The sequence below is a fragment of the Lontra canadensis genome, unplaced genomic scaffold (genome assembly GCF_010015895.1).
Source record: "Lontra canadensis isolate GAN:19392208 unplaced genomic scaffold, GSC_riverotter_1.0 scaffold49, whole genome shotgun sequence".
NCBI classification, from domain to species: domain Eukaryota; kingdom Metazoa; phylum Chordata; class Mammalia; order Carnivora; family Mustelidae; genus Lontra; species Lontra canadensis.
The window spans coordinates 7270005-7290988 of record NW_022631043.1 but is presented as its reverse complement, the minus strand read 5'-3'; the positions used below and the strand labels follow the sequence as shown (position 1 = coordinate 7290988).

Below are 20984 nucleotides of genomic sequence, written 5' to 3'. Positions count from 1 at the left end.
AATAAATAGACCACTTTTTGTCACCATTTTATAGTTTAGAACATTCTGTCACATGCCTTATCTCAGTTGGTCCTCACACCAATCCTGTGAGGTGGCAAGATAAGGGTTTTATCCCCATCTTAGAGATCAAGGGACTGGCCTGGAGAAGTTACTTCTCTGATTTTGCCCATCTAGCGATGACAAGAATGGGCGCTTGGAACCAGGTCTCCTATCTCTAGATACGATCTGCTTGCACAAAACCACATCATCTAACAACCCTATCAGGGTCTGGAGAGGGCTGCTGTTCGTGGCTCAGTTTCATTTGAAAGCATTCAGTAGAGTGTTACATGTCAGATGTTGTGTTAGGTGTTAGGGATACAGGGAAGAAGCCAACAAGGGGAGAAAACATAGAACTCTAAGAAATCATAGAAATCCATCACTAAGTGCAGTAGGTAAGACCTGTGTAATGGGAGACATAGGAGCTGGAGGCCGGGGCAAATCCCATCCCCCATTAGACATGCTCATGGGATGAAGTTATTGACTTTTTAAAACATTGCCTATTTCTGCCATCTGATCTTCTAGAGCAGAGGTTGGCCAACTTTCTCTGAAAAGGGCCAGATAAATATTTTAGGCTTAAGGCATCTGTTACAACTACTCAACTCTGCCACTTAAGCAAGAAAGCTGCCACAGAAAATGCGGAGATCAGTGGGTGTGGTTGTGTTCCAATAAAACTTTATTTACAAAACAAGGCAGCAGCGGGATTTGATCCCACCCTGCCTTAGAGCCTTGGTGGTCCGCAGGCCTGTCTTGATCCAGTGGTATCCTCTTATGGCCTCTCCTCCACCTCAGCCTTTGGACCCTGAGAGTGCTCCCCAGGCCTGGGAGTGCTTGGGTTCCTGTATGTTGTGGTCACGGGCCTACAGTTTCAGATCTTGTCTTCTACCTAGACACTCACAGCGTTCAGTGGAGTTTGCTTCCAATAGTGTATTTCACTCACAGCGTAGCTAATCTGCATGGAAATCCTGCTGCGGGGAGAGGCCTTGCTTTGGGGGTTAGGTTCCATAAAACAGATTAGACTGTTTCTCTGTTAATTCTGTGTAACTCAAGTTCAAGGTTAAAAGCTCATCTTGAGCTGAAGATGAGAGCCTGTGTGTATATACACAGACATTGTCTGCACTTTGTGCCCACATATAGCTCTGGATAATTTTCTTCACTTAAGAGTCCTGTGGCCTCAATGGAGGGCTATTCTAGAAAGAATCCATCAGTTTCTAGAAAACAGTTCAAAAGAGAGAGCTGCACATCGAACATTTTCCCCCTGTTGGATCTCATTCAGTCTGGGGTTCACCAGGCAGCCTCTGGAGGGAGGGCTGAATGCCACTGTCGGTGGGAAAGCAGGCTTGCATTCCCTCGAAATTCTTTAGCTTTTGTATTTTGTGTCTTTGCTCCCTCCTTCAGAGGGTACCACGTTCATGAAATGTGGCTGTTTTCCTGTGGAGCAGGGGGACAGAGTCTGAAGGTTTTGCTGTGTTAGCAGCCGCAGGCCTGAATATTGGCCTGAGTCCTATGATTTACACTGAAGCCGGAAAAATTGTGAGAAGAAGCTGTGGGCTGAGACCAGCTGTGACACGTGACTGAGAGTAGATTAGAATGTGCAACTCTTTCTTTCCATGCTGGGTTTACACTTAGCCCTCAGGGTTTTTGCAACAGAGAGAATTTCATCACTGTTTCCAACCTTCCCTCCCTCCCTCCCTCTCTCCTTCCTTCCCTCCCTTCCTTCCTTCCTTCCTTCCTCCTTTCCTTTCTCCTTTCCTTTCTTGTTCGTTCGTTCTTTCGTTCTTTCTCTTTCTTTTTCTCTTTCCTTCTTTCTTTCGCTCTTTCTCTTTCTCTGTCTCTTTCTCTTTCTCTCTTTCCTCTCTCCTGTTCCCTCCCTCCAATCCCTTCACTCACTCCTGCATGGAGCCCCTTCCCCTGGCAGGCACTGGGCTCAGAGCACCACAGGCTCCATGCGCTTACCCCCAACATCCTGGTGTCGTAGAGGCTGCTATCATTCCGGTTCCACAGGGGGAAATTGAGCATCAGAAGAACTAGGAAGTTTCCCTGTAATAGCTGGTGTATATGACCTGAAACACAGGTCTGCTTCCTGCTGAGACTCTGCATTCCTCAGTTCCTCCCCACCATGCTCCTCGGTGGCCCTGGAGTCACACACCGCCCCAGGGGTTCTCAGGCTTCACACCGCTGAGAGCCCAGGCCAGATGTTTTTTTGCTGTGGGGGCTGCCCTATTTACTGCAGGGTGCTTAGCAGCATCCTGGGCCTTAATTCACTAGATGTCGGAACCCAGCATCTCTCACAGACCCTGGTGACGACCAAACGGTCCCAGGAAGTTATCACATGTCCCCTGGGATGAAATCACCTCCAGCTGAGCCACCGCCTGGCACCCAGCTTGAGGAATGGGTAGACTTCTGCCTGTCTGTCTGCCTCCTCTCCTGTACCCCTCCTTTGTCCTCACAGATGGAGGAGGGTGTAGACGGAGCTGCAGACAAGCGGGGAAGTTCATGGCCAACAGCAGAGCCCAGCAAACCAAACACACTTGTGGGAAATAATAAGCAATTTCCCATTCTCTCCCACTCTCTCTCACACACACATAGGCAGAGGGGGCGGGGGGGGGCCTGAAAGAGAGAGAGAACATCTCTGCACCAGCATCCAGTACTCCCTTTGTGCCAGGCCCTGAGCCCGCTGGGGAATCAGAGGCCGGCCTGTTCCAAGTCCCTGAAAACGGTATTTGGCATGGAGCCAGGGTCCCAACAAAAGTTGATTGACTCAATCACTGAAGGGAGAAACTGTGGTAGAGGAGATAAGAACCAGCCCAGAGAGAGGCTGCTGGGCGTGCGGTGATTAGCATTACAAGGCTGGGGGAAGGCTTGGGGGGCGGAGCTGGGAGGGCAGACTGGCAGGGGGCACTACTTTCACCTGGCAGGCTGGATGGAGTCTGGGGGCCTGAAGGTGGGGATGGGGGCGTTGCGGGCAGGGGGCAGGGGCAGGGCCCTGGAGAGGGGCCCTGAGCTGGCCCTTGACCCATGTGAACAGCCCTGGTCTAGTCTGGTCGCTGTGGGGGTCCAGAAACCCTTTGAATACTACACTTTGGAATCCTGGCAGCTCCCCATCCCTGGCCCCTACCTCTGTTTCCTAATCAGAGAAATGCAAATAAGGGCCCAGGTTTCCTCCTCTGCAGTTCTGAATTCCCAACCTTCTAAAAGGTAGAAAAACAAATTTTTGGGGGGTGAGTTTGCTGCAAACTTATTTGGTGGCAACATTTGACCTCAAATGACCAAAGATATCATATTCTTTATGTATCCCTGTTAGTATGAGTGGTTTGTACCCGGTCACTGATGTGTTTGAGGGTGGGGCCTGACTCTAGACCCCTTTGGGGGATTGGCTGAGCCTCACACTTCCTGTGTCTCTCTTTTCTTTTAAAAATCCCAATACTTCCTCACTTCACAGCACTCACCATAGCACATGCCCTCCCCAATGTCCATAACCCTGTGAAGTGTGTAAACCTGGCAATTCACAGACCTGTACCCCTGGGGATAAAAATATATGTTTATAAAAAAATAAAATTAAATTAAAAAAAATGTGACTTCCAGCTTAAAGGTATAATAAAAAAACTATGAGGTCAAAAAAAAAAAAAAATCCTAATACTTCCAAATGACCACCCACTTCTGGCCCCCACATGCTGAGTTAGGGTTTGTGGGCCTGGGTTTAGGCTCTGCCTGGCCTCTGGGTGGGAAGAATGAGCGAGGCAACACATGTAGAGAAGGGATCCATGCCATGGTCTACAGATGTTCAGTGCCTAGTAAACATCAGCTGTATTTGCTATTAATTTTTTTTTTTTTTTTTTCACATTGAAAACTAACCTGGCTAGACTCTGGCTTCTGGGGTTGAACGAACTACCGACATTTTTTTAAGTGTGAAAAGCGGTGTTTTTGTTTGAATAGAGCACCCATGGTCATCTCTCACCCCGCTATCCTCCTCCCCACAGACATCCCTCTGCTGGGTTTTGGGACACTGGCACCTTCTGTGACCATCGCCCCCCACGGCCGGCTGCTGGGCAGGTCACGGGCCATCCAGGTGGGCAGCTCGTGGAAGCAAGTGGACCAGTTCCTGGGAGTTCCGTATGCCGCCCCGCCCCTGGCAGAGAGCCGCTTCCAGGCCCCAGAGCCCTTGAACTGGACAGGGTCCTGGGATGCCACCCAGCCACGGTGAGGATCTCGTGGAATGCATCTCTGTGAATGCCCAGGGAACTCCCCTCCCATTTGAATGCATCAGAGTGAGACTTGGGGGCACAGCAGTGCTTTCCAGTTTGAGGGGTGCATGGGAATGGTCAGCATACTAATCAAGGGGCATTAAGGGCTCTTACAGATAAACCCTCCAAATACCATTCTCTTGCTCCTGCAAATGCTCCTGCATTTGGTGATGGGGGTGGGGATGGCGTGTTCTGCTCTCTGCAGTGATGCAGGGACCCAGGCTACTGAGGCTCTGCCCTCCTCAGCATGAAGGCATTGAGGGCTTGAACTTGGGCGGTGTCGGAAAAGTGTGGAAAGCCATGGTAGTAAGTCTCCACCATGGAGACAGAAAAGGAGTAAGCGTGCACTAATCAGAGTGCTTCCCCATGTCAGGGTGGACCCACATGATGGGGGAGGCTTTGGTTGGAGAGAGACCTCCAACCAAAGGAGGTCCTAAGGAGAGTTTGCCTTCTCAGGGTCCACCACAGACGAGGTTGGGGGACAGGGGAAATCACCTCTTGGGCGGGTCCCATCGGGCTGCCGGTGGCCATGTCCCGGATGCGGTCTCAGCTCTCATGCTCGGGGACACTCAGCCTGGCACGCTCGGGCCCTGTCCTGATGCAGAAAATAGTTCAGACTCCACATCCAGTGACAGGTCTGCACACGTGTGGCGAGGAAGGGCCTAGGTCCTGAGCAATACCCACGTTCCCCGTCCCTATCTTGGGCATCCTTTCTTTGAGCTGGAAGCTTGTCCCTGGAGGTGTTCCTCCATGGGCCTCGGTGGAGAGAAAGGTGGGCATCCTGCGGTTTCTTCCCTGTGCTTGCCACTCCCTTTCCCCATTTCCCGAAGCTGCCTAATCCTGCAGAGCTGGTCCGCCATGACCATTGGGTCTTTGTAAGGGCCGGGGGGTTCTGGCTGGGGGTGGCAGGCGAGAGGGGAAGACGAGGCGTGTATCTTTGGTTGTTCACCTGGAAGTCATACAATCTGCCTCCCCAGGGCCAGCTGCTGGCAGCCTGGAATCCAAGCACCCGCGGCTACGAGAGTCAGCGAAGACTGCCTGTATCTTAACATGTTTGTCCCTCAGAACGTGGTGAGTTCGGAAACCTTTGACTGTCTACCCTGAAAACTGCCCTGTTAGACTCCCTCCGTCCCCGGAGCTGCCGGGATCATTCACCCCCTCCAGGCTCTGCGCTCCCAGCACTGTCCTCACCAGTTCTTGGCTTCCTGAAAGCCTGTGTGGCCAAGAGGAAGCAGAGGGTCCTTCTGGAACCACAGGGCCTCACCTGACCCTCCCCACATCCTCAGGCCACTCCCATGGCAAATGGGGCACTATTGTCCTGGTTCAGTTCTCCAAGAAATCTTCATGAGGGCCTGTGTTGGGGGGCACTGCTCTGGGTTGGGGGGGTAAGACCGAGAAGTGACAGAGTGGCTGCCCTCAGGAGTAACACTGTAGTGGGCAGGGCAGAAACCAATACACAAATGGTTATTGAACAACCGTGGTGTGGATGAGACTCTGAGGAGAAATAGAGGAAGGGTCACAGTGACGGGAGGTGTTGGGTGGTGGTCAGGGGTGCCGCCTGACCGGGGTGAGGGGAGGGAGGTGTGAGCCAGGCAGTGGGTGAGGGTCAGCGATGCAGGGTGTCTGAGATGGGGAGAGACCCACAGCTGGGGAGGATGGAGCCTGACTGGGGCTCGTCTGCCGGTGAGGAGACAAATCAACCGCTGTCCTTGAGAGACCCTAGGAGTGACCCCTGGGGGTGCTTTTGCTTGGACTCCTGTTTGGGGGACAGTTCCAGAGGGTGAGGTTTGGAGCTGTGACCCGGACAGGGTGATGCCCTGATTTAGAGCCTGGACCGGCCTAAGTAGCGGCCACGAGCCTGAAGCTCCACGTTTGAGTTTCCTGTTTGGGGGGAAGGGTCCGAGGGCATGAAAGCAAAAACAGATGAGTTTTAGAAAACATCAGTTTCTGGGGACGCCACCCCAGTGTGGATAGATGCGATGATACCCGGGACCGTGCCACAGCTTCATGGTCCCCTGGCCTACTAGCCATGAGAGGCTGCCTCCCTTTGGATGTTTGACCTTAGCATGCTGGTCTGAGTGAGCTTTGTCATGAGGCCCCCACAGATGAAAGTTCTCGTAGACGGTGCTACTATGAGCAGAGAACCCAGAGTAAGGGAGACAATGGGTACCCTCTGCCCAGCTCTGGTCTCTCCATACCTGCGATGCTAGATTGAGGTCTGGCTCCCAACTAAGGTGCCACTGACCCCTGCCTCACTGGTGTAGAGAAAGTAATTGTGTTCCATGTGCTCCGGGTATGGGTTCTGAAAGGGGAAGAGAAGTAGCCTCTGGCTCATACAGTTCTTGCAGGAATTAAGTAAAACACTATGGAGACTGATGAGTCACTAGGTGGCTGATGGGGACATTGGAGATAACTGTGAGTGGGACAGAGACCACATGTAAAGGGATGAGGGTCACTCCACCTGCAAGTGACGGCAGACCTGCAGCCCACTGCCTGGAGCTATGCAGTCTTCCAACACCCCAGGCCTGGCCCCGACTTTATTCTGGAAGACTGTCTGGGTCCTCCCTGGTGAGCCCTTTCAGTTTGGCCACCCTGCCTGAAACCTGTCCTGGCGATAGAGAGCTACTCATCACTCACCTAAGGGACGTGGTGTCACAGATGGGAGGACCCAGGAGAGTATGCTGGGAGGGGGCGCTGAGGCTGGAATTCTGGGTCTGCCCCTTCCTTTCTGTACGTGCTTTAAAAAGCCATTTCACAACCGTGAGCCTCGGTATTCACACCTGTAGAATGGAAGTGCTTTTAGTCCTTAGAGCATCTGCCTACGGGGTGGACCTGGGATGTGGCAAGACTGTCTAGCTCCAGGTGATGGGCTCCAGGTCTGCAGGGGCTGTCCTTTCTGCCACCTGCTCGCTTTGCAATGTGAGCAAAGTATCTACTTTTCATGACCCTCAGCTTCCTTCTCTGTGACATCGGGCTTACTAGTGTGCTAGGGCTGCTCTGATAGGGCTCCACAGACCAGGTGGCAAAACAACAGAAAGATTAGTTTTTTAACATTCTGAAGGCTGGGGGTCTAAGATCCAGGGGTTGGCGGGACTGGTTCCTTCTGAGGCCGCTCTTCGTGGCCCATGGTTGGTCATCTCGTCCACCCTCTGTCTCTACGTGGTATCCCTTCTGTGTGTGTCTCCATCCAAATTCCCCCTTCTTCTGAGGATACAGTCATGTTGGGTTAGGGTCCACTAGCTTAGGACCTTATATAGGACGCTCTCCCAAATTCAGTCCCACTCTGAGTTCGTGGAGTCAGGAATTCAACTGTGAACTTTAGGGTGACACAGTTCAGCCTGTAACATAGGACTAAGTGTGCCCACATGGCGGAGTTGACAGGAAGAGTTGTGGGTAGGCTCGGAATCTGGCACCTTCTTGAGAAAGGTGCCCTCACTGAGCTCTGGTGGGTGAGAATGGGTCAACCTGTAGCCTCACATTTCTCCACTCCCCACAGGCCCCCAATGCCTCCGTGCTGGTCTTCTTCCACAACACCGTGGAGCGGAGGGGGACCGAAGGACAGCTGGCCCTCGACGGCTCCTTCCTGGCTGCTATTGGCAACCTCATCGTTGTCACGGCTGGCTACCGAGTGGGTGTCTTCGGCTTCCTGAGTTCTGGTAAGTCGCTGGCGTGGTTGGGGATTGCCGACCCCCTGAGCTGAGGGCCAATCTACATGTGGTCAAACCCTTCTTCCCAAAGCCCCATCCCTTCAGGGCCCCTTGGCCCTCCTCCTGCTGAGCCGAGCACTCCGTAGACTGTCCCACACGCCCATGAGATCTTCCAGCGATGCTGACACCCATACCTGAGAGTAATTGTTGCCATTGGTTGATCTTACTATGTGCCGGAGCTGTTCCGACTACATTATGTGTTGTATCTTGTGGTGGTGGTGGTGGTGGTGGTGGTGGTGTGTGTGTGTGTGCGCGCGCGTGTGTGTGTGCGCGTGTGTGTTTTGAGGCCCCAGAAGGTTAGACACTTGCGAGCATCAACAGTCAGGAAAGATCAGAGCCAGCTTTCACCACCAGGGCTGATTGGCCCTAGGGAACCATAGTATGGATTATAGTGCTGGGCCCACAGGGCCGCCATTTGACTCCATGTAAAAGCTGCCTCAGTGATGCTTCCCGTTTCCTCTTTAATGCCAGCCTCACTTGTGAGCATCAGCCTGTCCCCCATCCAGTCACAGAACTGTTTGTCTCCTTGCTTCCATCCACCTTCCTCACCAGCACCCAGGGCAGAAATGAGGCCTGGACAGAGCCACTGTCCGTCTTTTCCTCCATGTCCAGCCCCTCCCAATGGTGGGACACTTGTCAGACAGCCACGGCTGGGGGTAGACACGCAGGTCTGGGAATCTGAAGAACCAATGGCCACCTCTGCCATTCAATGTCTGTGTGACCTGGGCTAAAACCCTTCATTTCTGAGTCTCAGCTTTCTCCTCTGTAAAATGGGGACAATTTTACCCAACATCCACAGTTACATGAGGCTGTAGGGAGGTTGTACACGAGAAAGGGCTTTAGATACTACAGTGGGAACCTCCAGATAGGCACTGAACTTCATCTCTCTTCTTGAAGGATGTCATTTAAGACCCAAACGCCTTACGTTCTAAGTCAGGATGGGCAGGTAGAAGGTAGCATGGTGAGAATAATGGACTCATCTAGAGTGTGGGTGAGTGGGTAGAAATTCCAGAGTGCTGGAGAATGAGGGTTGGGTGCACCACGTGGCATGAGCTGTTGAGTGCCAGGAAGAAGATTCTAGGCCTGCAGGACAACCATGAAGTGGGTACCAACTTCAGGCAAAATACGACCAGATGCCAATGAAGGAAATGTGAATGGTGAACACATTTCAGATTTTCCTTCAGAAGGACCAGGGTCAGCTGCCAGAGCAACAAAAACTCTGCCTGGGTTTTCTTTCCTCTTTTTGAACATGGGACTGATGATGATTTGATAAGTCCGTAGCTTCCATCTCTGAAGAGGCGAGTGAAATTCAGACATCATGCTCTTGAACGTGGTCAAGTGGAACGTTCCACAGACATGGCTGCTGCCTTGTCTTTCTGGACAGAGGGGAGCGAATTCCCATATGTTACCCATGCCTGAGGGGCATGTAATCTTATTGAGAATTTGTGTGCTTCTAGGAAGGGAAACTCATTCCTGCTGCTGGTGAAGTCAGTGTCAGGGGAGGCAAAGGAAGTTTCCAGTACACCTTCTGGAATGCCCTTCTCATTCCTGACCTGGAACACTGCCTGTTCATTGTGCTTAAAGCAGAACTGTCAGCGAGAGGGGATGAATGTTACACTCAGCAGTGCCTGCCTCTACCAGATGTCTCTCCTGGATCGTCTCCTTTCACTCTCATGGCAGCTCTGTGGGGCCAGTACCGAGTGGCCATGTGGCAGGTGACTCAGCGAGGCTCAGGGAGGTCGAGGAACTCCATGCCCCAGTTGGGAGTGCACTTGGGGTGTTAAATCCTATTGGTCAAAGAGCAAGGAGAAACATCTTGTGGCTTGCTCCCTCAGAGGTTTAGAAAGGGCCCTTGGATTCTCTGTTCTTCCGTATAGAGAGCAGGATGTGTCTTTTATGTCCATTGAGCCACAGACAGGTTATCTTTGCTTTATTTACTAGACTTCCTAGCTTCCCCCGCATTCCTGGGCCTTCCATCTTCGATGGAAGATGCCTTAGCTGAGCCTCCCTATAGCTCCACCAGGAGAGGGGAGCGATGCATCTATAGAGAAACTGAGACACTGAAACGTTAGGATGCAAACACAGCCTTCCAACTGCCTGTGGTCCTGGGGGATGCTCTGGAAGAGGAAGGCAATGGGCGTGTGAGTCTGCGAACTCCCCCAGTAAATTTGTGACAAAAGCCCACCATCCCCTTTATCACTTAAAACAATAGTTAATAGATTTTACCATTTAGAGTGGTTTTAAGTTTACAGAATAACTGAGCAGGAAGTACAAAGAGTTCCACAGATGCCTCTCCCTGCCTCAGTTTCCCCTACTATCTGTCACTGTGTGTTGATGGGGCACCTCTGTTACGATCGAGGAGGTAACACGGATAGGTTAGCATTGACTGAAGTCCAGAGTTTCCAGTAGGGCTTGCTCTTTGTGTCATCCTCTCTATGGTTTCGATAAATGTCACATGTCCACCATTATGGGTCACGCAGAAGAGTTTCACTCCCTAAGACTTCCCTGTACTGCCCCGTCCATCTTTCCCCATTTCCATTTTAAATACTTGGACGCTGATGTTCCGAACATGGGTCTGGAGAGAGACGGGCTTCTCTGAGTGCCAGCCAGAGCCCAAGGTCCTGCAGGGCACACAGGCTTGGCATCCACGCAGCACGGGGTCTGAGAGCAGTTCAGTCAAGCTGTGGACCTGAGGGGCTCTGGGCACTTCCTTCCCTCTGCGTCTGCCCCCACGCTGCCCATCTCTCAGATGATGCTAAGATATAAGGGGGACCGACAGGAGAATTCGAGTGTGGAAGGCAGACAGCTGGCACCCTGCCCGGCACCCAGCAGGGGCTCACAAGGGTTAAGCTCTCTTTCCTCTCTATGAACCCAGACAGGGCTCCTTCCAGGCAGGGCTGGGTTGTGGTCATGCCCTGGCCCCACATGGAGCCAGCAGCTGGCACGAGTTGCCCCTGGACCACAGCAGCTGCGATAGCCCCTGGCATGGACAGAGTCCTGCCCAGCGGTCTCTGCCCGCGTTCCCTGGTGATCAGCGTGTGTGGCATCCGCTATCGTAGCCTGCAAGAACGGGGTCCTCCAAGAGCTCCAAACTCTGGAGGCAGTTTTCAAAGTACCTGGGGGGAGGACGGAAACAGAAAGAAGCTCATGCCAGGCCTGTGGCTGACAAGACAAGCTCGTGTTCCCTGTGAGAAGAGGGAGGCCAAACCCAACAGTACTTTAAGGGGGCCCTGGTTCCTGGTAAACTGAGCAGTTGGAAAGGATGTGAAGGGGTTGGTGGTGGGCTGGGGGAGGCCATTTCCCCAGCCTGGATCCTGCCCGGGGACAGACTCCGGGGGGCACAGGGCTCAGTGACAATCCCCACTCTGGCGTAGCACTGCAGGGAGGGGAACAGGGGCAGGTGGAGTGGGGGGCAGTCAGGCTCAGAGGTGTGGGGGGGAGGGTCAGACTGCAGGCCCAAGTAGGTTGTGGGGACAGAGGAGGGGTGCTTTGGCTGGGGAGTCAGACAGAAGGCCAGGCATGGTACCATTACCATTCCCTCATCATCCCCAGGGCCTCCCGAGAGGGTCTGCTACCCTCCAGCCAGAAGAGCAGGCACAGAGTCCTGTCTCAGCGGCTATCCCCCGTAGGTGCAATTTCTGCAGCAAAAGCCAAGGCACACTCTGCAAAGAGCATCTGGGAGAATCTGCTGGGACCTAAATCTGTTTCATTTTATTCAAGAAAAACTAGACAATTTCTACAGTGCTTTATGCCAGGCACTGTTCTGTTTCCTTTGTGATTGTTAACCAATTCAATCATCCTAACAAACCGAAGACCTAAGTAGGGTTATTACTTCCATTGTACTGATAGGGGAAATCAAGTCACACTAGCTAGTGTGTCCAAGGCCCCGAAGTGCTGGTAGGTGGTGGGGCTGGGGCTGCTCCCAGCTGGTCTGGTTCCATAACCTGTGTGTTTGGCCACCTCACCTGCTTCTCCACGACCATCAGCGAGACTGGGGGTGGGCACTGTGAGCTCAGAATGGCCCCAAGGAGCATTAAAGGGAGGCTGGAGACATCACGTGAGCAAGCGAGAACCAGTTAGGGAACAGGGGAGCAGCTGGTATGGCTGGGGTGGTTCTGGCCAGTGCAGGTGGGAGGACCGAGCAGGGCAGCCTGGGTAGGTGGACAGGGATGGATGCCTGCTCACCTCTGTCTCCCTACTGGACTCTACGTGCAGCTGACAGGGAGCCCCAGTCCGGCGTCCTCCCCCAGGGGCACGGCACAGCTCACGTGTGTGGCAAGACAGAGCCAGTAAGACACCAAGGAGGCCTCAGGAGCTGGGCCACAGCAGGACTGCCGAGTGAACGTGACCATGTTGGCTGGGCAAGGGCCAGTGTTGGAAAATGAAGGCAACCCAAGCTGCTTGGATGGGCCCAGGCCACTCGCAGAGGATCACAAAAGCCGGGAAGACATTTAGACTTGACTCTGGGCACACACGGGAGTTAACAGAGCTTTTGAGCACGGAAAGTTCCATAAATGGAGCACTTTTTTTTTTTTAAATGAAAATAACACAATGCCTTGCACATCATAGATTTTCCAACAAGTGTTGAATAGGATTGAGTGTTGAGACAGAGTTCCAAGTGTGCATTGGGATCTAAGTCCTGACTTTCTATTACATTTGCTTCTTATGCTGAAACAAACATTTCCTCTCAAGGGTCAGGTTCTTCCTCAGTGAAGGAAGGGGTTGGAGCAGACTCCCTGAGAGCGGTTAGCTCGCTGAGGCTGTGTGTCCCATGTGCATGGCTGAGGCTGTGTGTCCCAAGGGCCAGCGCCGTGCCTGTCTTTTTCTCCATGGAACCACATTCAACACCCGGCACCAGGCCAAGCCCCTTCCAGACTTGTTGGAAGAGCAGCCCTTGGAGGACCCTCCCCTCTGACTTCTTGGGGGTCCGTAGACCCCATAACATCAGCACTGTACTTGGGAAGCTGATCTATGGGAAGTCAGAGGCAGGGATAGCCGTCCCCAAACCTCCTATATTGTCCCCGGAAATGCAGGCTGTGGATGTCACTTCCTGGACGTGCAGGACTGGGTCCCACCCAGGGGGCACCCAGCTTTCCTGCCTTGCCCAAGACCTCAGAAACCACACGTTCCTCCTAACAGAAGAGAAGTGCAGTCCAGAAACGTCCACAGTGAGGACTGTGGTAATGTCTTCACAAAACCCAGAACACAAAATGCATTTGAAGAAATTCTGAGAGTCTGGCCAGCTGGAAGAGTAATTTGTACTGTTGTGTCCTCCGAGTGGGCGTTCTCGTCAGCTTGGTGAGCGCCCGCGTGAGGAACTGGGATGCAAGATTTTCCCATTCTTCTGTTTGGAATACAGAGTCTCGTTGACAGTTTTTCACGGATACTGAACCCTGTTACTCGTAACTACGGTCATTCGTTCACTGGACATCGACGAAGGACTTGCTATGTGCCCCTGGGTTCAGTGGGGGCCATGCGCTAGCATGGAAGGTGATAGCCAACGTGATAAATAACCTGGAAGGAGAACCTTCCTTACCTGAGGGCTGCCTCTGAATTATCCGATAGCTAAAACTCGAAGGATGGCTGGGGAAGAGGAGGAAGGGGAGGAAGGCCAGGGCGCAGCAGAGGGCTCTGGGCGGAGGATGTCCCATGGGCCAAGCACAGGCCTGGAGGAGGATGGGCTGAGGGGTTTAAGCCACTGATGAGAAGCCAGGCGGCTGCAGAGCAGGCACGGGGAGGAGATGAAGGGAAATAGGCCCCAAGAGACAGCCGCCTCCCGTCCCATGAGGCCTGGAACATCCTGGGAGAACTGAGATCATGTCCTAAAGGGATGCGAGGGGAGATTTTAGATAGGATAGGACTGGGTGTGTGTGTGTCTGTGTGGTGTGTGTTTGTGTGTGTGTGTGTGTGTGTGTGTGAGAGAGAGAGAGAGAGAGAGAGAGGGAGACGTGATCAAAATTATGCATTAAAAGACTACTGGGGGGGCGCCTGGGGGGCTCAGTGGTTAAGTGTCTGCCTTCAGTACAGGTCATGATCTCAGGGTCCTGGGATTGAGCCCTGTGTTGGGCTCCCTGCTCAGCAGGGAGTCTGTTTCTCACTCTCCCTCTGCTCGTGCTCTTTCTCTCTCTCAAATAAATAAATAAAATCCTAAAAAAAATTTTAAAAAATAAATAAAAGAGCCACTCAGCCCTCTCTTAAAAAATTTAAAACTTAAAAAATAAACAAAAGGCCACTCAGTATGTGGCATGCACGATTCATCAGAGGGAGAGACACGTGGATACAGGAGGCCAGTGAGAAGCACTGAGGAGCTCAGTGGGGAGAAAGCCCGGAGCCCCTGGGGAAGAGGCAGGCCAGGGATTCAGGGCAGCAGGTGTCAGGGAGGACCCTGGGGCTGTGTAGGAGCAGATCGGGTAGGTGGTGCTGCATTAGAAGGAGAACATAAGAAATTCTGCAAAGGCTCTGTGCTCAGGGGACTTGGAATCGATTCCCTTTAGGACTCAATGCTCTTGAAATGCCTTAAGCAAGGTAGCCTCCTGGAGACTTGAGGGGCTGGTGCTGGGGGAGCACTCCATGCCCGTGATAATCCTGAGCCAACCTCATGTGGGTGGTGATTGAAAGCATGGGAGTTGCTGGGGTGTCCTAGGGCAAAGTGGGCAAGTCTTAGTGTGAACCAGAGCAAGCCGGGTATTTCTGAGTGGTTAGCCATGTAGATGGAAAAGGAGGAGAGACTGGATTCAGAGGATGGCCAGAGGCCATGGGCATGTAGTGTCCCAAATGCTGACAAGAGCATATTTTTACTATATTATATATACATTGTGCGTGTACATCTGAATCACTGCATTAAAAAAAATAGTGCTAAGCTTTCAATAAATATTTACTGAATTCCATGAAAAAAGAATAGAGTAACTCAGCTGAATGCTACTGAAGGTCATGGGAGAAGAGGCAGTGGGAGCTAGATGGAGAACTTCAGCCATACCTGGTCCTGGTCAGGGAGGAAGAGGTGTGGAGAGCCACTACGGCGGGTCAACACATGGGTCATCCCCACTGTCATGCCAAGCCAGGTTGTGGTCTGAACGTGGACTGCCTCTGATGTGAGCAGCCCCCCTAGCAGGTGCCCTCGCCTATGGTGGGAGAGCTGTGGCCCAGAGAAGTGGAATGACAACAGCAGGCTCTCCTACCCAGAAAAGGCTGGAGGGGTCTGGTTCTGAAGCCATGCTGTTCCCACCAACCTGCACAGACACAAGTCCAGGTCCCGCAGAGGTACCCCGGACAGCACTGGGGTGGGTAAACTCTAGGCTGTAAGATCATAGAGGGTAAAAGGCTTTCCTTTTGCAGGTTCTGGTGAGGTGAGTGGCAACTGGGGGCTTCTGGACCAGTGGGCAGCTCTGACCTGGGTGCAGACACACATTGGAGTGTTTGGTGGAGATCCTCGGCGCGTGACCCTGGCAGCAGACCGTGGCGGAGCCGACGTGGCCAGCATCCACCTTCTAACCACCAGGACCACTGACTCCAGACTCTTTCGAAGGGTTGTGCTGATGGTGAGTCACCTGTTCAACCTTCAGACTTGTTTTGGACACTGGTGAGGTGAAGGAGCCTCACTTACTTCTTGAGACCACTTGGCTTCGATTGCTTGGTTTCCTTTATCCTTTGTTTTGAGTGTGTTCTTGCTCATGGCCATCTTTCCATGGTCAGGTGATTTGAGGATGCCAAGAGGCTCCTCTGACTACTGTCCATCATCCCAAAGTGGTGAAAATTCTAGATGGAGAAGTGTTTCCATTTTGGGAGATTGCTCCACTAGGGTTTAATGGTGTGAACTCTCGAAGATCTCTCTTGTCCGTAGACAAACACAAGGAGATGGAATGTAGGATGAGGAGCTGTCTGGTGGAGGAAAAGCTAATGACGGCACAGTTTAGCCAATATGATGCCAACGACACCTGGTATTATTGCCACAACAGGAGAGAAGTAGAACAGAGAACCCTCATCTGCTTTCTGGTGTTGCTTCCCTGCCCTTCTCAGGGTTTGAACTCTAACTCTTCCTTTATGTTGTCTGGTTTCTTCAATAGTCTATGCTCCCATCTCCTGGCTGCAGTTCAGTTCTGGTGGCATTTCTTCATGGAGCACTATTGGGTGATTCATTCCTCTCTCTGAATGCTTCCACCTCATTGTCTAAGTTGGGGAGGGGTGGCAGGGACCCCAGAGCTTGTCCACGTGTCTGATCAAGGAGCTGCAGGCTGCTGTGTCAGCAACCATGGGGTGAGGCATGGTGCTCCCAAGAATTGATCTGACAGAGTCATTGACTGTTGAAAGGAGGCAAAGAATACAAATTAGCACTCATGATTCTACTAGATGGTCTGAAGTTCCTGCTGGATGATGATGGTGGTGATGGTGATGATGGTGATGATGGTGATGATGATGATGATACAATGATTTTGATCATGACAGTAACTGTTATGGAAGAAGTTACCTGTTGATCACAGCACAAGACCTGATGGTTATTATCACTGATTAGCTGCTAATTTTATGGAGTGTCCAGTTTGTGTGAGGTGCCATGGTAGGTGCTGGAAATGTCACGTTGAATAATTCATGTCCTAGTTCTTGGGAAACTTAACAGATTACTGAGGGGTGAGGGAAAACACTTAAAGCAGATATTTAAAAGTGGGTCTTAGGGCAGCTCAGAGAGAAGCACCCAACTAAGCACAGGGAAGAGGGAGTGTCCAGGAACACTTCTGAGGAGAAGATACATCTGAGCGATGTGTTGAAGACTGTGCAGACATTTCACTGAAGGAGGAGTTCTAGCACTAGGGCACAACTTGGCTTCTCACTGAGATCTGCCAGTCTTATATGCGGTGGGAGACAGGATCTTCGTGGTCAGCAGTGATAGAGACTGGGAGGCAGGGAGCAGCCGGATTGGATGGACACCTTGACTTTCATCCTCAGTGATGGGAGCCATTGGGGAGTTAGGTCTGGTTTGGTTTGCTTTCCCGTTTTAACCATATTTAAGTGTACAGTTTAGCGGCATTAAGTGCCTTTACAGTGTGGTACAATCATCACCACTAATCACTTTTAGAACTTTACATCATCCCAAACAGAAGCTCTGTAACTATTGAAAAATAACTCTCCATTCCCTGCTCCCCAACCCCTGATGACCGCTATTCTATCTTCTGTCTCTGTGAATTTGCCTAGTCTAGGGACCTCACAGCAGTAGAATCATACAAAATGTGTGTGTGTGTGTGTGTGTGTGTGTGTGTGGCTTATATCACTTAGCATAATGTCTTCATAAAGTCTCATCCATGTTGTAGCCTAGATCAGAATTTCCTTCCTTTCTAGGCTGAATAACATTCCATTGTACGCATAGACCACATTTTGTTCATACATTCATTTGTTGATAAACACTGGGGGTGTTTCTGCCTTATGTGAATAGTGTTGCAATGAACTTCGGTGTGCTATCAAAGGGCTTTTAGGCAAGTAAGAAACTTGCTTCCCTTTAGGAAGACTTGCCTTAAAGCCAAGTGGGAGACGCATTTAAGAGGGACAATCCTGGAACCAGATAAAACAATGATGAGACTATGAAGTAGCCAAACTAAGGAAAGACAGAGCACCATCAAAACCAATGTCATGGACTTGCTAGCAATTCTAAGGTCATATAAACAGATTCCAGCATTGTCCAGCCTTCTTGGGATCTAAACCCTTGGTTGTCATGAGGAGGATAGGAGTGACATTGTTTGGGAAGATATGACGCTGGATCAATACTGTCACCATTCCCTACAGGAAGCAATACCACCTGCCACTTTGCCTCTCTCCTTGAGCCATAGGAGCTTTCCAACGTTCCTTGAAGGGCCCGTGCTCTATTCTGCTTCCCTCTGTGTGAACACTCTTATCCTATCTTCCTCTTTGCCTTCTCTATTTGTCCTTCAGGGAATTCTTCCAGACTCTTTAGCCCAGAACCAGACCCTCTTTATACAGCTTGTGCTGCCTCTACTTCTCTGCACAGCATTTATCACGATTTCCTAATACTAAAGAATTATTCCCGCTGCCCAATCTCTCCTGCACAAGACTGTGAGCCCCCAGAGAACAAGGGACAGCTGTGTCTTGTTCTCGCTCAGGACCCTAAGCACTCAACACAGCTGTCCTAGAGTGGATGCTCCATAGTTAATGTCCAGGCAGTGAATGAACAGAGGAATGGGGGACAATGCCCAGGGACCCCCAGGCTGGTCCACTTATCTCCCTACCACCATTGCCTTGTGTTTCTTGTCCTTTGATTCAGATTTTCTTCAATCTCTCCCTCTTAGTGGGCCCATCTTCGTGGCAGGAGGTCTGAGGCCAAACATCTTTCAATTCCTGGTATTGAAAATAGAACTTTCTGACTTTGAATGCTCCTGAAGGGGTTTTCCCAGAGGCCTCTCTGAGACCAGATACTCAGTGGGACCTGGAAGACACCAAAAATGCCTTCCAGTCAGCCCAGAAGGCAGAATTCTCTTTTTGAAAATTCTGGAGACTTGAAGTGTTTGGGGAATTTCAGAAACTAATCTGTTTCAGCAAATGGTAGTGTATTTAAAAATAAACTCTCCATCTGTTTTAGTCATTTAGAAACAGCTTTTACAACTGCTCCCAGCAGTCTTTGGGATGCATGTGAAATTATTTGGTATTTGGAATCAAGAGAACGAAAATACTTCAATACATTAGCAGTTCTTAAACATGTTCTTTACCAACAGATGTTTGGGGGAATGGATGTGAGTTGGTGATATATTCTTGGATAAGATCTTAAGTCTTTCTGCAAATCTTGAGGCCAGAACTGTTACAAGACACCAGGCACAACAGGCTCCTGTGATAATTAATGACTTTATTTAGATGATTTGGGGCCACAAAGCTCTTCCAATATATTATCTTGTGGATTGCTCACATTGGTTGGCACGGGGTCTTTCTATTATTTGCAATCTGAAGATAGGAAGTCTGAGGCTTAGGGAGGTCTAGTGACTTGCTAAAGAACACACAGCAAAGAAGGAGCCACATTAGGGGCTAGAACCTAAAGCCATATCCTGTGTTTTCCCCACCCTATGAAGCGGCTTCCGAAGAGAAGCTGGAGACTCTTCCAGGGCCTTAATGCCTAAGGGAAAGAGCTCAGGTGCATGATTAGGCAAGCCTGCCTAAGATCCCAGCCTTGGGCAAAGCCCTTCACTCTTGAATTCTTCATGGATAAAATCAGTATGATTAATTCCGTCTCCCAACGGCTCAAGAAGTGATCATCATGTAAGGATTGTGGAGTGTCCCGCACCTGTAGGAACTCGAGAAATCCAGGTTCCCCCTTGTCTTGCCAAGCGAGGGCAGCTCCAAAGCAAAACAGGTCAGGGGAATTTGTACCTGCCCCCAGGGCCTGGGTTGAAGAAGAAAGAGGCGGCGACCTATCGCGAACCTACACTCTGTGACTCTGATGCCCTGGATAGTTTTAAGAGAAGACAGAGGAGGTCGTGTCCCCCGCAGTATGGTTTGTAGGATCCAGAAGAGGCTTCCATTGCCTTCCTACAGAATTGCCTCAATTCTGCATTCCTCGGAGGGAGCGCCAGGCCTCATGAATTGGCCTCAAGCTACATTTTCCTGTCTCCTCTCTTGCTCCATTCCTGCAGGAACCCTGCTCTCCAGGCTCCCTAGTACCAACATTCCTAGAAAATGCCATGCCTTCTTCCACATCTTTCCATTGCCCTGCTGTGGTCGGCATATGAGCTTCTCTACTTGGAAAGCCACTGCCTTCTTCAGGGCTTGGTTGAAATGGCACCCTCTAAGCCTGTCTCCATCTCTTCAAACAGAATGATTCTCATTTCAGTAGAAAAACTTCTCTTTAGCAATTTTTAGAAATCCTGCCTTGTCTTCCATGCTGGCTGTTTTTCTAGCACATCTTATTCCAATTCTGTTGTGACTGAAAGCTTGACAGGGCCTGTGAGCTTTTCATCTTAGAATTTCCTTAATGCTTAGCAGGGCTCTGTGTGGAAGATGGCACCAATGTCTGTGCTGAGTTCCGTCAAACTAACGGAGGGGCCCAAGAACTCTTTTCTCCTGTTTTCACACAAACTTCATAGTGCGAGCACTTTCTTCTCCGTTTCTCTTAATCAGAATCAACTGAGCTATTCATGGGCTCTAATGCTCTCATCTAGATTTTAAGATACATATATTGATTGCCTTTAAATAGTCCTGATGGGAATTTGAGTGTATCTTCGTGGAATTTTTTCATGAATTTCAAAAAATATCTGTGTTTTTATGATGTGAAGTTTCATACCCGTGAGTCCAGTTGATACCATAACCACGAGCAGGATTTTTGTCTCCTTGGGTCTTTTCATAGAGTTTTGAACTTCTCTCCCCCCAAATTTTGCAACATCACTGTAGGCAAGTCCCTTCCTGTGTCCTAGTTCGGTTGGCATTATGAATGATGTCCTATTTTTTATTGAACTTTCCAGCTGGTCAGGACTGGCATAGGGGAATAAACTTAGCTCCAGATTTTCTGAGCCTTCTTACTACTCCCAGTACTACTCTGAGGGCTTTTCTGATGTTATTTCATTATCTGTACATGTTGGCAGGCTGATTTCTATCTCCTTTGGACAAAAATGCTCAGCCGTTCTCACAAAGAGATCCACCACTGAAGGAACTTCAGTAATAAATATGTTTCTTTTTATCTCTCTCTTTTTCTTTTTTTTTTTCATTATTATCATCATATTTCCCAAAGTGTCTCATGATCTCTGGGGGCATGGGCTCTTTCTCGGTGTTTCTCTGCCGTCAGAGGGCCTTGTTCCCATCCGCAGGGCTGAGGCTGGACAGCTCAGACAGCGGGAGGGAAGGGAGGGAGAGGCGCCAGCCCTGCTGACTGAGGGAGGCAGAGGTTCCCCTCATTTGCATCCCTGCAGCTCATCAACCTTTCTTTTCCTTGGACTTGATCCTCCTTGCTCTTGTTTTTCTTCATCATATCAATCTTACTATTCCACAAGTTCTTGCTTTCTGAATCTTCTTTATG

General features: G+C 50.7%; 1 protein-coding gene across 1 annotated transcript in view; it reads left to right on the top strand.

Moving 5' to 3' along the window:
* Positions 1-20984, top strand: part of TG (thyroglobulin) — a 236675-nt gene that overhangs the window by 124359 nt on the left and 91332 nt on the right. Inside the window, exons 39-42 of the mRNA XM_032873495.1 lie at positions 4017-4236; positions 5258-5351; positions 7777-7936; positions 15323-15525. Of these exons, the coding sequence (XP_032729386.1) occupies positions 4017-4236; positions 5258-5351; positions 7777-7936; positions 15323-15525 (677 nt within the window). The remainder of the gene's footprint in view (positions 1-4016; positions 4237-5257; positions 5352-7776; positions 7937-15322; positions 15526-20984) is intronic.